At 41.8% G+C, this 17,770-nt stretch overlaps 2 protein-coding genes across 2 annotated transcripts; both read left to right on the top strand.

Moving 5' to 3' along the window:
- Positions 1-68: 68 nt before the first annotated feature.
- trabd (TraB domain containing) lies at positions 69-8,135 on the top strand. Its single transcript, XM_049573434.1, has 10 exons — positions 69-132; positions 646-686; positions 1,070-1,136; positions 1,801-1,967; positions 2,303-2,443; positions 2,783-2,893; positions 2,983-3,122; positions 4,096-4,268; positions 5,021-5,117; positions 5,204-8,135. Exons 2-10 carry the CDS (start codon positions 663-665, stop codon positions 5,385-5,387), a joined length of 1,104 nt encoding a protein of 367 aa, XP_049429391.1. The 5' UTR covers positions 69-132; positions 646-662; the 3' UTR covers positions 5,388-8,135.
- Positions 8,136-8,955: 820 nt separating this feature from the next.
- On the top strand, positions 8,956-17,708 carry selenoo1 (selenoprotein O1). Its single transcript, XM_049573413.1, has 9 exons — positions 8,956-9,622; positions 10,987-11,190; positions 11,292-11,469; positions 11,870-12,000; positions 12,572-12,849; positions 13,033-13,201; positions 14,562-14,747; positions 15,017-15,173; positions 16,276-17,708. The coding sequence occupies exons 1-9, from the start codon at positions 9,060-9,062 to the stop codon at positions 16,498-16,500; spliced, it is 2,091 nt and encodes a 696-aa protein (XP_049429370.1). The 5' UTR covers positions 8,956-9,059; the 3' UTR covers positions 16,501-17,708.
- Positions 17,709-17,770: the final 62 nt, after the last annotated feature.

Below are 17,770 nucleotides of genomic sequence, written 5' to 3'. Positions count from 1 at the left end.
AAATAGATGTGTGCGTCCCAGCAGTCAATGACTACATGTACCAGAATGCACCGCGGCTGTCAGATTCAGCCCAGCACCGTAGGTACTGCCGTACTGGCGAAGAGCACACTGACATACGAACTGCCTTGCTCAGTAAGTTGTGGATATTTTTCTCTAGACAACTATTGTACTTTTTTCCAAAAACATTGAACTAGGTAATGGCGGTATTTGTTGTTAAATTGTTCCGTTTCAGCGCGTGTAATGTGACGTAATTCTCCCCGGACTTGCTAGCCTACATTAGCCTGAGTTAGCTGTTATCATCATCCGGTAGCTAGCCAGACCGATGTAATGTTTAGTAACCTCGTACCTGGAAGTAACGTTAGCTATTTTGTAAACCTGCCCCCCGGAAAGTCACTTCTCCTTTATCTGTGCAAGCCTCTCCTATTGCTAGTCATAATGATAGTCCCGTCGGAGACAGTGTTACTATAATAAACCAGTGACAGTCACCACTTTTCACCATTAACGTTACAATTGTTAGCTGCGTTGTCCGCAAACGCTGGCTGTAAAGCAACGTCAGCAGTCAGTAACTCTGTACCGTAGCTAGCTGTGAGTCCGTGAACGTCTCACTGGGTAACATGTCTTCATCGTGCTGTCTGTCACTCGCAGCTCTCAGTGCTTCAAACATGGATCAAGACAACAACTCAGAGGTTTGTTACACTTATAATCCTCGTGTGTGTGTGTGTGTGTGTGTGTGTGTGTGTGTGTGTGTGTGTGTGTGTGAGGAGATGTTTTTGACTGATGTTTTGCCAGATGTCCTGCTCACACTGTTGTAAGAAGACACACAGAACAGCTTGAGTGTTTTAGTATGATACAATCTGTGTAAAAACATGCCTGTTATTCTGGTGTTGACTTGTTTCTCAACCACTGCTATGCTAACTTGCCCTGAGCAGTTACCTAATTATGTGCAATCAGCCCGTAGTTCTCAAAGTGGCTAGACTTGGACTTGGAGAGGATTAATCCCTTAATCTTGCACACTGATGTAAACATGTCAACTGCCTAAGGCATTGTTTGCTGTTTTAATGCCTGGCAGGATGAGTCAGTCGGCCCATCGGAGGACCCTTCAGAAGAGGAACTGCCTTGTCTACCTCCGGGGCTCTGTAAGTTGTTTTTTAAAAAGTGTGTATGGTGTAATAGCTCTTTTTTGAATGACTGATTGCCATCTCATGTCTATGTTACACAAAATTACACACTATATAATGTTTTTTGTTAATTCTCTAAGACCAGATAGTTTATCAATAGGATTGTTCATTGCAGCAGCCTTTTCACTGTCATTTCTAATTTAAATTGTGAATCTGCATGACACAATAATGAAAGTAATGCAAACTATACACTCTCAACAAGTATGGGATTTGCTACTTTCTGGGGCAATAGTAAATTATCTCCATACAATCACACATTGTACTTTAAGAATGCAGCATTTCCAGATGCAAGTACATGTGCAATAGTTTTGTTACAGTCCTCACTAATAGCCAGAGATGTTTGTTGCAATTTTTCCAACTATGTAAATAATCTCTTGTAAACTTTGACGTTTTTTCTGGTGTGCATGTAGTCCCTAGACTTGTCTATAGTTTACAAAATAGCTGCAACTTATCTCTTCTCCAGAGATGCTGGTGGTGTCAAAAGGACCGGGACTTAAATTGCTATAACTACATCTAGTGCCTTAAAGAAAAATATAGAACCCTACAAAAAAAAAATATCAAGACATCAAACACTAAAGTTGTCCTCTTGTATTTAAAAACTGTTTCTGTTCTTCCTGTCTAGCTGATGGTGAAGCAATGGAGCTGCTGTGGCAGTTGAGATCCCAGCGCCGCCAGTCGTCCCCTGAACTCCCAGAGACAGTGACCCGTCTTACTGCTCCTGACGGCAGCCTCCTATACCTGGTGGGCACTGCCCACTTCAGTGACAGCAGCAAAAAGGATGTGGCCACGGTGAGCCAATGAGAATTTACAGCAGAATTTATACAGTACACTGTGCTGCTTACACCCTTTTAAAATGTGATATGCTGTGAATTGTCAGTGAAATAATGGATTAACTCTGTGAATGTAGAGAAGTGCTGCAGAGTAGCACCTTAAAGTGATGATGACTTGGCCCTGGTGTATGTACTGTCCTTAGTTTGGCATTCCTCCTTTGCCAAGCACAATTTTTTTTGTCTTCCTCCACACTTTGAACTACTCCCTCACTGCTCATTTGCCATTTGTCTCTCTTTTATTCTGTGTCTGTCCCTTATCTTACATACCCACTGCTCTTTCTGTGCCTCACACAGACGATCCGTGCTGTGCAGCCAGACGTGGTGGTGGTGGAGCTGTGCCAGTACAGGGTGTCTATGCTCAAGATGGACGAGAATACACTGCTGAGGGAAGCCAAAGACATCAACCTGGATAAGGTTCAGCAGGCCATCAAACAGGTCAGGCTTTCACAATGATGGGAACTGACAGTGGCGGCAGTGTGAAAAACAGCAAGAGCAGATAACATAAAGAGACAAGTAATGGTGCTGTTTTGGAATTTGAAACCACTGTTATCCTATGATGTAAGAAGCAAAGAAGGAAATCGCAGCATGCACTCATTGTTAATGGGAAAATAAGTATATCTAATGCACAACAGGATTTAGGGTCAGTAAAGAGCTTTTAGTCTTTTGTGCACTGGTTTTCCCAAACTATGCTTACGTACGTGCATAAAAATCGGAACCACTGACGGCATATCTTTGTTTTTGTGTGTTCTTGTTTCTGCCCTGTGTGTTTGTCAGAATGGGCTGATGTCTGGCCTGATGCAGATTCTCCTGCTCAAAGTTTCAGCTCACATCACAGAGCAACTGGGCATGGCTCCTGGAGGAGAGTTTAGGGAGGCCTTCAAAGAGGTAAAACATGCACTCAAGAAATTATAAAAAATGGATGCTAGTTTCATTTTTAGTGTTTATTTTATCCTCAAGTTTTTCTTCGCACACAGGCTGGACAAGTGCCGTTCTGTAAATTTCACCTTGGGGACAGGCCCATCCCTGTGACGTTCAAGAGGGCCATTGCAGCTCTCAGTCTGTGGCAGAAGGCCCGTCTGGCGTGGGGTCTTTGCTTTCTGTCAGACCCAATCAGGTATGAGCTCACCTCAGTCACTTTGGAACTGTCTTTCTCAGTAGCTGTTATCAGACACTGCTGTTCAAGACAGAATAGATGTAATGTTGACTCACCCAAAAATGAGGATATTGCTGTTTTTTAACTGATTTTTTGTCCGCGCCCAGCACATGAATTAGAACTGAATTGAGCTCAGAACATGCTGTTTAATGGTCTTTCTTAAGAGGTTTCCATTTCGTGGAAATGGTGGACAAATGCAAAGGTTTTAAAAAGGGATCTTCGATGTAAATGTCAGATATTAGAGAATTGTGGCAGCAGTAGCTAACATTTTGATTTGAGCATTTTTTTGCCTTGAAGAAAATGTAGCTACAGTACATCTGTGTGTTCAGTGTAAAACTAGGGAATGTGCGCCCACACATTTTTTACAGAGTAGATGCAACTCTGCCAATTTCTTTAACTGCCGGTGTCTGTGAGGTCTTACTGGAGGCTTACTGCATGAAGTGATTGTGCGTCCATCTTCTGACATCTCTTTGATTGAGCCGTTAGATTCTCTGATGTATAAATCAGCATTGCCTAGGGAGACCTAAACAGAATAGATGCTTGAAAGTAAAAATTCTCATGACTCACCATAGTTGTGCTGCGATTCATCCTCTGAATATGTACTTGATGAATACAGTGTGTTGACAATGCTGTCAAAGTCTCCTGCAAATGCAAACTTCTGCCCAAATTTAGTCATTTTACACTAAAATTTGGTGAAAAATAAACATATTTCCTCTTAAAAAGTATTTAAAACTTAGGGATAAGCCTTGTTTACATCTTATATAAAGAGGTTTTAACAATGGACACATAAAAGGTGTCAGAAGCATACTGTTTGTTCCTCTTTCTTTTCTTTATACTGTCATAACCAAAATACAATGTGAACTGAAAACCAAAATGTCTTCTCCTACCTGTGTGACCACCACCGACTGTGTTGGACTGTGTGTTATGTTTTCAGTAAAGAGGACGTAGAGAAGTGCAAACAGAAGGACCTGCTGGAGCAGACCATGTCAGAGATGATCGGCGAGTTTCCTGCTCTCCATCAGACCATTGTGGCTGAAAGAGACATCTACCTCACACACACGCTCCGCCAGGCTACACGCTGTGTGGAGGCCCCCCGTAACGCCCAGAGTGCGTATCACACTGTTCTATAAGATAGTAATAACATGGTTCTTATTTGTAGATTTTTTTTTTTTTTTTGTAGCTAAATTATTGTATTTCCTCCTTGTTGTTGCATATAGTTTAATTCCAATTTTTTATTCATTGTGTTCGTTTACTTATGCATTTCTCATCATAAATTGAACATTACATGGTTTGAATTTTATTGTAGTCTTTATATTTACCATCAGAGTATTGTATAGCTTTGGCATGACAGTGTTTTCCCCTAACAAGACATGTCAACCTTCTCTGTATATCTATCATCAATTTTCTCACTAAATTGTTGCGTAATGAACCGCCCAGTAGTGACAGTGTGGTTTGAATGCTACAGATACTGATCATGGAAATGCTGAGTCACATTGTGTATTTAAAAAAAGGGGTGACATTTTTAACTATTTTTTCACAGAAACAGTGGGATAATATTTTTACTGTTTCACTTACCGTAAAAGCACATTTGCAATCATGGTGAGATGATAGGAATTCTTGCTTTGTGAATCATATTGCTTATGTTCAGCGGTGCATTTGCTCTGGATAGTTTCTGCTTTGTCTAAAAGCAGAAAATCCAGAATTTAAGGGCTTGTCTGTTTGTCATTTCCACTGTAGTCTATCACTGTTGTCTTGGATAACTTAAGGTTTTATACATGGTGACAGAAATATAAAGAACATGTGGGTGTAGAAGTTTCAGTTGTTCATGTAAGAGAACGTTTTATACTTGTGTTTTATAGAAGTGCCTGCCGTGGTGGTTGGAGTTGTAGGAATGGGTCACGTCCCTGGAATAGAAAGAAACTGGGAGAAGCAGCTCAACATAAATGAAATCATGAGGTGAGTTTGTTACATTAAAGAAAGTCAGTCATAGGAATATACTGTATGTGTCTTCTCATGTGTCTCTCTGTCTGTTTCTCTCTCAGTGTTGCACCTCCCTCACGTTTTGGCTGGGTGTTGCGCACAGTCATTAAGGGTGTCATGATGGGCATGCTGGGATACGCCTGCTACCGTGCTGGAGGAAGTATAGGTAGAGTCCTGCTGTCTTTGCCTGCAGTCCAATCTTTAATGGAGACTCTGCGGCCACCCCCTGCTCTAAGCCATCAGTGACACGAATTTTGATCTATTGAAACAATGCATTTTTCACCAATGGCCTTACAAACAGGAGCTGAGGCTGGAGGAGAGGTTTCACCAGCCCACACAATGAACTAACAAGGACCTCAGGAGGGTTACGAGCCTCCCACCTCGTAGAGATGTCCCTGTAGACACAGCAGGGCCGTACTGCCAAAGAAACTATGACAGTACTCTTCATTTTCTTTCATATTTTTGTGCAAATCCTGCATTTTGTAAGGTTTACAAATGCCAATAATTTCTTTTAAAATAGATTTACATTTCCCCTACCATTCCTTGAAATGACAAATGGTGAATTCACAAAGAATGGATCGCGGCTGCTGATGGCACCATGGATTGCACACCACTTGCAACTGCTATCTGCCTCGTCTCAAGGTCTGATCGCAAAAGATATTGTGCTAATGATATCACAGCAAAGACATGCCCATTAAGATTTGCAGCTGAGTGCGATTTGCTGTTTTGTATCTGGCAAAGTATAAATGAGAGAAAAGGAACATGGATGGTGAGTAACAGGTCCTGACTGATGAGGTTCAGAGGCATTCCTCAGAACTTCAGTGAGTAGATTTAAACTTGACAGAAACTGTATTTGGGTCATTGCTGGGCATGACACCACTTGTAAAGGTACATCAGTTGTCACCAACTCTCTGAAGACACTCATAATTTCACTGTAACTTCAAGTAGCTATTAGCGCTGGTCTTTGTGATTTGGTCTGTATTTGCTATGAGGCTCGTTTGCAAAGAAGGGGGGCCAATTTTGCACCAAATGTATATACAGTATATTACTTAATTGAAATACATGCGAATAGCCCAGGAGCACCGAGACGCTATTTGCTTGGCAGTGCAGTTACAGGTGTGTTTCACATTTTGCAGGTGCTTTAAGAATGACATGGTTGCTTTTTGAGTTATTGTGAAGTTTTTTGTGAATTCGCCCCAGAGTTTTTATCTGAGAAGTATAATCAGAATCATCGCCGGTCACGTGCCCTGATATGACTGAGCCATTTTATGAGAGGCACACTTTTCTAACGCTGTCTCCGTATTCCTTCCACCTTTCTGGTGCCAACCAGCATTTTTGGTAAATGGCCCATTTCGAGTCCAGCACTTTATAAGAGGGTCTTGTATTATACATGCAGCCTATTGAAGGAAGTGAAGGACAAAGTAAAATAGCAAGTCAGTCAAAGTATGGAGTGGTCCTCATGGTGTGAGGTAAATGTCAAAAATGTCTGAATTGGATGGTTCACCATTATTTGCTTAAGTCTTGATGAAATGCATATTCTTCAAAACCTACATATGACAAAATGATTTCCCATGTGCATGGTCCTGCCCTCATCAACAGACAAGTGCCTCATATTGCAGCAGTAAGGGCTAATGGTGAGCTGAAAGGAATGGCAAATATGTGTGTTACATGCATCGTACACATACAACAACCAAATGGTCCGTGCAATTTTCTAATATTCTGTGTTTATATAACTATGAATGGCCTATTTTATAAATACTGCTGCCCTAAATATAGACCATCTAATTTGTGTTGTCTTGGTCTCGGTTTAAATCACCATAGCCCTTTCATTTTATGGTCACTCGGACATTCAGCAGAGACCTGACGCAGGACAGGCTTAAATGTGCCTCAGGATGAGCAAAGCATTTATTGTTTTGCGTATTTGATTGTACCTCCAATATGAGGCACCCTCACATCTTGGCTTTAACTGGCTCCATCTGTGAGTAAGGGTTCATACTTGAGACAAAAATATGCATCTTGTACAGACTGACATCTCTAGAAACCTCCACATGAGAACATCTGTCATTCAGCGCACCAGCTGTTTGTACTTTTATGATATATGCATTATCACTTGCCAGTCTGATTGTAAAAAAGGGAACAGGGATTGGTTTGTTTCCCTCAAATTTAGGATTGAACTTGACCGTAATGATTTGTTATGGACTTGTTTTGACTACTGTGAAGGAAACTGATGGTTTAGATTGGTCGGAGTTGGAAGGTAAAGCCTTACACTGCTATCACTGCTGCCTTTGACCCTCAGATTGCCTCCTCTGCTGAGGCTTTATATTACCAACACTGACCTGTATCTGTAGTACAGAGCTTCTTATTGCACGCATAAAGATTGACGAGATAAAATCCCCTGGAGCTTTGTTACACGGGAGATGTCCCAACAAAGTCAAGAGTATAAACAGAGAATTAACATGGTTGCGAGGCCGTAATCCAACGTTAGTTCCCAGGTATTCCCAATTTTAATTTTAAATGATTCTATGTACAGTAGTGGAATTATTCAGATGTATTTATAAGATGTGAAAGGAGTTAATTTGCTGTCTTTAATTTGTGAAATGAACTAATATGGAACTTTAGTAAATGAATCAGTGCCACAAACATAATTAAGTCATCCACACATTAAACTAACTCAGATTACCTGTCTTCCAATTGATGCATCAACTATCATGCTTAAGTAAGAGATGAAAATATTTGGAACAGATGTAGTCATGCCTCTCAGTCCCTCAGCAGTATAATACTGTAAACCTTAAACATTATGTGTGTGTCTCCCTCTCACGTCATTTCCAAAGGTTTAATCTGTATGTTTGAGAATTGCCAAGAGTTAATGGTATGAATGCCTGTATTTGCTGCAAGATATGTTTCCCCATGCCTTTGTGTTGTATTGTCATTGTTAACAAACCAAACATTAAATCCTAACTTCTGTAATGAGTTATTAAAAGATTTTAACTAAAGACAAAATTGTTTGCCTCAAAAATGTTCATTTTTTAAAAACCCTGCTGCAGAGATACTGAGATTTAAAGGTCCAGTGCGTATGATTTAGGGGGACGTACAAGCAGAAATGGAATATATATATAATAGTATGTTTTCTTTAATGTATAATCACCTGAAAATTAGAATTTTTGTGTTTTCGTTACCTTACAATGTAGAGCAGGCCCTCGTCTACGGAGATCGCCATGTTTCTACACTACTAGAACGGACAAACCAGACACAGGCTCTAGATGGGGCCTTTTGCATTTGTATGTTGACCACAGTAATTGGAAGCCCCTCCGTAATTGAGCCACATTGGAAAAACAGTTATTATTAGTGCAAAACTACTTTATTCAGTGTTTGTAGTGGTTAAAATCACTGGGTCCATTCGTTTTGGAGAGGAAGAGACTTGCCAAACAGCATTGAAGAAACACTGATTCGTAACGTCAAACTTATTTATTCAGAGTTTTTACTGTTGTAATCACCTGATCCATTTGTTTTGGAAAAGAAGAGACATCTGTGGATAATTCGGCTTTAGGTAAAACAATCGAGAGAGGTTTTAGCTGGTTGCAATCTGCAATGCTCCTTTAATGCGCTCAATGATGATTAACTTTCCTGCAGCCTAGAGTCTAGTCGTTTTATTAAAATGATGTATGTTGCTGTATATTTGGGATGATTTAATCAAATTATGAAGATAACTTTATTATCTCTACCTTGTTAACTTGTAATCATTTTAGTTACGGCCGAAACTTAAATGATTTTGGTTTCGTGTTCCCGGTCGGACCAATAATAATGTAACACCGGGTGTCTCACAAACATCCGCTGTAGCTTGCAGGATTATGAAAGCATGATTAGTGACTTTATTTAACCTGCGCCAGTGGATACATACAGACAGATGGCCCTGTTTGGATGGCTTATTTAGGACCTCGGTTCGCACCGTCACGCATCTTTATCCCCGGTGTGTCCGCGCTCAGACTCCTCGGTAACGTTACGGCCGGGATGGCCGATGACATGGGTCTGGCGATGAGTCGTTCCCCGCTGGAGCGGCTCGACTTCGACAACCTCGTCCTCCGGAAACTTCCCCTGGACTCCTCCGAGGAGCCGGGTGTCCGCCAGGTGAAAGGAGCATGTTTCTCCCGGGTGAAGCCGCAGCCGCTGACCAAGCCCCGGTTCGTGGCGGTGTCACATGAAGCCTTGGCGCTGCTGGGGCTCAACGGGGAGGAGGTCATGAACGACCCGCTGGGGCCGGAGTATCTGAGCGGAACCAAAGTCATGCCAGGATCCGAGCCCGCTGCTCACTGCTACTGCGGACACCAATTCGGCCAGTTCGCCGGGCAGCTGGGCGACGGGGCGGCCTGTTACCTGGGGGAGGTGAAGGTGCCGCCCGGCCAAGACCCCGAACTGCTGCGGGAAAACCCGAGCGGCCGGTGGGAGATCCAGGTGAAAGGAGCCGGACTGACCCCTTATTCCAGGTACTGGAGGTGTTTATTTGTGTCAGGTTGTGTAGCGGTAAACTCTTTTTACGAAATAAACTAAGGACGTAGCCATATTATATTATATTATATTATATTATATTATATTATATTATATTATATTATAGCGATGCCCACATTCCCCAGCATGATGGACTGGCTGGTTTGTAGTTTACTGTTAAGTTTGCTGTTTTCTGTTTCATAAGAGTTTGGCAACGTCAATTTTCTTGTTTTAAGTGAGTTGGCTGTCTCACTTCATGACCGCAGCTGTATTTTCCCACTGGTTTTCGAGTCTGATGTCCTCTGTGAAGTAGAAGTTGTCACAACATTATATTATGTCACATGTATTATATAATATTATCCATCAAAAGTAAATACAACAGGACCGTGTATTATAGAAATATGAAATACATAAAAGATACTACCAACTACCTAAATACACATTCACCAATATTACATTATAGTTTTCCAACTTTTGATACTTTGAAAGTAATGACATAGTGAGACAGTTCAGTGTTTGACATTGATTGTACTTACCAAAGCAGTAAAGCAACAAACAGCAATACCACAGGGACAAACCACATGCAGAACTGCAGTACACTGTAATAGTAAAACTGCTAATAACAACACTGGCAATTTGTTAAGTTTATTTAGCATTATGATTATATTTGCATATATATTTGTGTGTGTATATATATATATATATAGAGAGAGAGAGAGAGAGAGAGAAAGTGGGGTTGGGAATCACCAGATCACGATACTTAAGTCACAATACAATATATTCTGGTTTAAAATATGTTGCAATATGCTGAGTATTGGGATAAGATTACTGTGTTATATTGTTATTTATTACCTTTTTTCAACTGTTAATTATGTCCCCAAATGTAAACTTTGTCAACATCTGTTTTAACTAATAAGATCAAGTTTTCATTTTTGTCCATCTCACCTCAGGCATGTTTTTGCAGCAGCAAAATGTATTTAGTGGACTGAAAAAGCAATTGGTTATATTATTCTAGTAGGCTACCTAAAGTTTGACTTGTATTTGTCATCTTTATAATTTCTATAATAAAAAAATCGATACTTGGCAACGTGTGATGACACAATATTGCCACACAAAAATATTGCGATGCTATACTGTATCGATTTTTTTCCCCCATCCCTAATAAATAGATAGATAGATGGGTGTGTGTGTGTGTGTCAGATCATCTAAAAAATCAGATGTGGTTGAAGAATGTCAGATGAGTTTTAGAGGGTCTGTAAAGCTTTGACACAGTTGAGATGTGGCTTTTCCAACATTCTCTATCTGGGTAGTCGGGGAAAATGTACCTTTCCTTGTGATGATCTGTCTGTTCTGTCCTCCACAGACAAGCTGATGGCCGTAAAGTCCTGCGCTCCAGTATCAGAGAGTTCCTGTGCAGTGAGGTGATGTTCTTCCTGGGTATTCCCACCACCAGAGCAGGCTCTGTAGTAACCTCTGACAGCAGGGTTGTGCGAGATGTGTACTACAGCGGGAACCCTCGCCATGAAAGATGCTCTGTGGTCCTCCGCATTGCTCCCACCTTCCTCAGGTGAGTGCATATCGTCCTCTCTTTCATTTATCATGGATGTCTGATCTTCTCGATATGTTCACAGTAGAGTTGTTTGTCTCAGTTGTGCGCTCTCTGAGCAGGTTCGGATCCTTTGAGATCTTCAAGCGGGCCGACGAGTTCACGGGACGTCAGGGTCCCAGCTATGGACGCGATGAGATCCGAGGTCAAATGATGGATTATGTGATTGAGGTGTTTTACCCTGAGATCCAGCAGAATCATCCAGACAGGGTGGAGAGGAACGTGGCTTTCTTCAGAGAGGTCAGAGCACATGAGTGACACTGGTAACATACATATTTCAGCCAGCGAAATGGCACTTGAGTAATGACTAAAAGACTAACATGTTTATGGAGGTTTACTTGAATCTGCAAGTCTCCGAAACAAGGCCTGACGTTACTGTTTGGAGCCAAATTTAGATCCTCTTATCCTGTTAAGCTGCTGTGGATGTTTCAGTGACTGCATGTGCTGAGTCACTGTGACTGTCTGTTCTCATTCACTGTGACCTCAGCTCAATATGAGATTAAGATGTTATAACAAGGCATTAAACTCTAGATGGAGACTTTTGACATTTTCTTCATCCAGTTAGTCAGAAATTGCAGATGTTTCTGGGAATACAGCGCAACCCTCTCACGTTAGATTACTGTCTTGTCCCTGTTTGAAGGTGATGCGGCGCACAGCTCAACTCGTGGCTCAGTGGCAGTGTGTAGGTTTCTGCCATGGAGTCCTGAACACAGACAACATGAGCATCCTGGGACTCACGCTGGACTATGGTCCATATGGCTTCATGGACAGGTCAGACATTTGCACAGTGATTATGGCCAGTTGGTCTGATTGATCCAAGGGTCACTTTTTAATATTTACAGGGTTCCCACAGTCATAAAACTCCTGGAAAAGTTATGTAAGTTAGTAAGTTAGAAAAATTGTTTTTCAGGCCTGAAATTGCTTTGGAATCAACAGAAAGTTTTGGAGGAGTTTTACAAATCCATTATTTTGGCTATTGTTTAAAATATGTTCATGAAAATACCAAAACATGTCTGACATTACACAAAAAACGTAATTGCTGTTGTTGTAATTGTTTATCTACAAATGCCTGGGACGTGCTTAGGCCTACCCATTTTAAACTACTTAAATAAAGCCATGGAAGTGGGGTGAAATATGATGGATACATTAGGGAAAAGTTTTGAAAATGCATTGGTAAAAATGTGTGGGAAGCCTGCATATAAGTCAAGAGTCTTTTTGTTTCACTGCAGCAACTTATTCACCATCATCGTATAGAAGTAGAAATCATAGTAAAACAGTCATCTCCATAAAGTCTCCATAAATTATCAGATAATAGAAAAACAGCTTTCTGTATCTGTCTCAGGTTCGATCCAGATTTCATTTGCAACGCCTCCGACAACTCCGGCCGATACTCCTATCAGGCCCAGCCAGCCATCTGCAGGTGGAACCTGATGAAGCTTGCAGAGGCTCTTGCTCCAGAGCTTCCACCAGACCGGGCTGAGGCCGTTATGGAAGAGTACCTGGATCTGTATAACGGCTACTACCTGCAGATCATGAGGAAGAAGCTGGGCTTATTAAAGAAGGACGAGCCTGAAGACGAGATCTTGATCTCGGAGCTTCTGCAGACCATGCACAACACAGGTAGTCTGATGAGAGAGCATTTAAGTTAGTGAGAGGCAATGGGTTTGAGGATGTAATTCATACATATAAAACATTATTTCAACACTTAACATATTTAAATATTTTTTAGAACATGTTTAAATAATCACTGGTGAACCATGACATTGCATCGTTGTTGTAACCTTCTCTGTTCCCACCCTGCAGGTGCTGACTTCACCAACACCTTCCGTAGCCTGAGTCAGATTTCCTGTCCCACTGAGGGAGAAAACGAGGGAGATGAGGAGCTCATCAAGAAAGCCACAGAGCTCCTCCTGGAACAGTGTGCCTCCTTAGAGGAGCTCAAGGCTGCCAACAAACCCACAATGGACCCACGGTGAGCTTGCCACACATGCTACCCTCTGTACAGACACACTATGTTTCATCTCTCGTACCATCACAGAAGGGAAATGTAAATTAAAACTTAGTTTAGTTAGGCTGAAAAATTAGGAATAAAATAGTAAATGCTGCAAAAGAAAACCTAAATCAAATTTGCTGTGGATATTCACTGTTGGCATAAGATGAATCATAATATTTTTGTGACCCTTGGGTCAAAATTGCCATGTCATAATTGAGCACATTCATGCTCCCCAGGACATGTTATGTGCTAATAGCCTGTCTTTTAGCACCAACCTTAGGACATTATTAGGGTTTACTTATTTTTGCCCCATTCATGTAAAATTTTAAGAATAGCAAAGTTATCAGTATTTTGTTCAGATAGTCCCAAACTTTTGTTTTGTTTGGTGTGGTGCACATTGCAGCCTCTGGGTGCCACTATTGGTCTTGCGTACAGTTGTTTGTACAGTGGCTGCATCACAATCCATCAGTTTGAGGTGTAGTTGGTAACTTTTAAAAAAAGAACTTTCTCATATTTGATGAAACTGTCACAATGTCCACACAAAAGTACATGAGACAGATAATCAATGGAAAAATAATTTTCTTCTGCCTCCTCCTGGTGCTCCTGATCCAAGGCAGCTAGACGAAAACAACCAATCAGAGCTGAGGAGTCTCTAAGGCAGCTGTCAATCATGTCAGTCACTGCTTGTGAACTGCGGTCAAACTGTCAAACGACGCAGCGCTGATCAAATATGAATCAAGATTCTGTTACTGCATTGCCTATGTCTTGCCTCAAATGTTTTAAGGAACATGTTTTAGTGTACTGTTTAGCTGTAAAACGAGAAAGATTGTGACCTGGCCACCATGTTAAAACGGCTGGCAAGCACTGCCAACAGGCCAGAACAAACTTTCTCATTTTACAGCTAAACTGTACATTAAAATATGTGCCTGAAAACACTGAGGTGATAAATAGGCAGTGCAGTAACAGAATCTTAATTCATATTTAATCAGCGCTGCCTAGTGTGCCTCTGCGACTGGTAATTATGTTTCTTTGGAAGCCATAGAGGGAATATTGTATGATATAAGCAATAGATTTAGAGTAATGAGAGTTAACACATTTAAACACGTTATCTGAATTCCTCCCTAACTTAATCTTTTTGTGCACCTAAGCATAGTCAGTGAAACAGAATGCAGCATAAAGATAATCTTTGTTTGGTTCCATCTCATTACCTCAGATTCCCCATAACGTTTCTAGCAACTGTTAAAACCTGGATTGCCTGCACTGGCAGCTGTGGTCCTCTGCTCTCTGCAATATGCCAATAAAGATTATCACCGTTATGTTTTCTGTCTGCTGCTGACAGTGAGCTGGCGATGCTGCTCTCTATGGCTCAGAGCAACCCAGCACTGTTCCAGATGATCTCAGACAGGGCTACAATTGCGAGACAGTTGGACAGACTCAGCAAACTGAGAGACCTGATGGAGATCAGTCAGGAAGAGCTGAAAACCAGACAGGCGGAAGAGTGGAGCCGCTGGATCGCACGCTATAGGTGAGATTCTGGGAGGGGATTAATGGGTGGATAGCGAGAAAGAGGCAAGATACGTGAAGGAAATGATGAGATAGCAAAACAGCTGGCATGTAAAACAAGAGTAGAGGGTGGAGGAACTGCACGGACCGGATGAGAGATTTGTGGGTGGATGGTAATGGGTGGAAGTGTGACTGATAAAGGGGGGCGGACAGAGAGAAAGAAGAGGAAATGGGGGTGTTGAGTCTGTTGTTGCCTCACTCTCTGACTGTGTTGTGTTATCACTGCTGCAGGAAGCGTCTGGCTCGGGAGCTGGAAGGCCAGAGTGATGTGCAAGCAGCGCAGGAGGAGAGGGTGAGGGTGATGGACAGCACCAACCCTCGCGTGGTGCTCAGGAACTACATCGCCCAGAATGCAATTGAGGCTGCAGAGAATGGTGACTTCTCGGAGGTCAGGCTCTTTCCACTGTCATTTTGTTGTTTATTTTTACAACTGAAAGTTGAGTCATCATACCCTTGTTTTAGTTTAGACTGTTGTGCATCTGAGTTAGAAAAATAATTACAGTTTTAACAGTAATAGTATCTACAGTGCCTCAAGTTTTGGCATTCAAGGGATAGTTTGGATTTTTGAAGTGGGGTTGTACGAGGCACTTATCCATAGTCAGTGTGTTACATATAGTAGATGTCAGTCGGCATGCCCCCAGTTTGGAGAGGCAGACCAGAATACCGCCATGGAAGCTAAGCAATGTACTGCTGTGGAGAGGAGAACATACAGAACATATTTTAGCCACCTAAAAAACACAATAATCACTTTAAGTGTCTGCTATATTTAAAATGTTTTCACCACTTTTTCTTGCTGCCAGACAGCGATTTCTGACAGGGAGCTGAAGGTTATATCACCCTCTTCAAAGCCAGACTTCATTCAGAAAAACAGGGATTTAACATCACTGAACACAGGAGCTGCTGGTCTACCACACTTAGTTTGTGTGTGTTGTTGTGTGACTTGGGCATTTGAAAGAGTTAGTTTGGATATGCCGAAGTCACACAACAACACAAACAAACTTAGTGGTCAAGCCAGTGCTAGATCAGCAGCTCTTGTGTTCAGCGAGACAAAATTAATGTTTTTGTCAATGGAGTCTTGGTGGCTTTGACTAGAGCATAGATGGGTAACTGTCTGCGTCAAGTTAAAGCCGTGAAAATACTCTCTATATAGCGAACGCTTAAACTGTTAGAGATTTTTGTAGGTGGCTAAAATGCATTTTGCAGCTGCCCCCAGTCCACACCAGTACACTACTTAGCTTCCGTGCCGGCACCCCTGCTGCTTCTCCAAAATGGGAATGTGCCAACCAACATCCACCGTGTGTAATACACTGACTATTGATAAGGACGCCCTTATAACCCCACTGCAGAAAATCCAAACTATACCTGTAAGAGTGGCTTCACAGTAGAAATGAAGATACGGATGCACTTAAGTTGAATTCAATTCCATTTGGGTCTCTTCAGTGTTTCACTTTCAGGGTGTTGAGCTGCTCTCACTTCTCTCTTCACTGCAGGTCCAGCGGGTCCTCAAGGTGCTGGAAAAGCCGTTCTCTTCGCAGCCAGGCCTGGAGCTTCCTGCGTGGGTGGGCGGAGGTGAGGCTGCTGAACAGGGGGAGAGGGATGAAGGACAGGAACAACAGCACGAGGTGGCATCTACATCCACTGCCAGAAATCCTGTCCCCTATGACAGCAAGCCCCCAGCTTGGGCCCATGAAATCTGTGTCACATGATCTTCGTAATAACTTCCCTGATTGATCGCTTTCCTGCCTAAAATGATAAGAGAGTTTATTGGTCTTTTAGTTCATATTTTTTGTACCTTTTATGACTCTTTCGCTCACTGTGCAACTCTCTTTTATTACTTTGGCAGGCAGCGTTCAGGGAAGTTAGCATGAGGCATGACACCCTATAGGCTACGTAGCAGAACCAAAGCAGACAGGGACTGTGATGAATTTGGTGGTTGAATTTTGGAAAAGCTTTTCTGTATCTGAAATGTTTTTGAAAAGAGATTATTTTCCTCCATGGCTTGATATCCCTGCTTAAACAGGATGTCACAGTGTGCTTTAACATCAGAGGTGGCTTAATACAAGGACTTTGTTAGACGAGAGGGTTTTAAGGTGGAATTTCCATGGTGTGTTAAATGCAGAAAACCGTGGGAAAATGCAGTTTATAAAAGATAATTGACATGCAACAAAAGATCGCAGAAAATACAAGAAGCCCCTCAGCCCATTACCTGTCTGCTCGGTGTTTTGCTGTAGCTATTAATGACGACTCAGACAACAAGTCATACAGTGACCTGTCTGACTCTGACAAAGTGTGGGGTGTCACCTCTACATACACCAAATAAAATGACGTGTGAGTGTGTTTCTGTGAGAGAGAGAGAGAAAGACAGGATGTTAGTTTCGGGCATGTATTTGGGTGAAAGGGAGTGATTTCACTTGACCCAATGAGCCGCACTAGATAAACACGCACAAAACGTTCTCCTGTAATAGAAAACATTTCCTTTTGGCGCTGTCATAGCACCACTTTATGAGCCACAAACATAACTCACCACTTTTGCTACCTAACATGTTCAGCAAGCTTCGAAATGGAAAGAGCAATGGTAAAATGGGAACTGCGCTTTATTATTGACTATTTCAGCTGGGTTGTGACCATGCAAACTTCTCAGAGGAAGTTTACTGTGGGTTCAAATGTGATGCCATTAAGTTTGGTTTTATTGAAAGGGAATAAACATGTAATGTTATTCATGAATTTGTCTTAACTGTGATGCCTCGACACGAATTTTGACCTGCTATATTTGAATCAAATCTGTTGGTTTGGCAGATAAAGTCAGATTTGTTGCCACAATTAGGCTATCACAAAAAAAGACAGAAATGGACATAAAGTGAGATTATGTGAAATATGTGGTTGAGCTCTCCCTCAGCTATAGCCTTAATATATCCGAATAAACTGAGCATTCACTAGACAATGCCTCCTCTTCATTTTGTGCCAGATACATACCTACCATAGCTG

The sequence above is a fragment of the Epinephelus fuscoguttatus genome, linkage group LG4, assembly GCF_011397635.1.
Source record: "Epinephelus fuscoguttatus linkage group LG4, E.fuscoguttatus.final_Chr_v1".
NCBI classification, from domain to species: Eukaryota; Metazoa; Chordata; class Actinopteri; order Perciformes; family Serranidae; genus Epinephelus; species Epinephelus fuscoguttatus.
Note: the sequence above shows the minus strand (reverse complement) of the source record. Positions and strands in the feature narration are given on the sequence as shown.

Coding starts and splice junctions, on each gene's coding strand:
- trabd (XM_049573434.1), top strand. CDS start 663: ATGGATCAAGACAACAACTCAGAG. Junction 3,123..4,095: donor TTTCTGTCAGACCCAATCAG/GTATGAGCTCAC, acceptor TTATGTTTTCAG/TAAAGAGGACGTAGAGAAGT. Junction 4,269..5,020: donor GGCCCCCCGTAACGCCCAGA/GTGCGTATCACA, acceptor TGTGTTTTATAG/AAGTGCCTGCCGTGGTGGTT.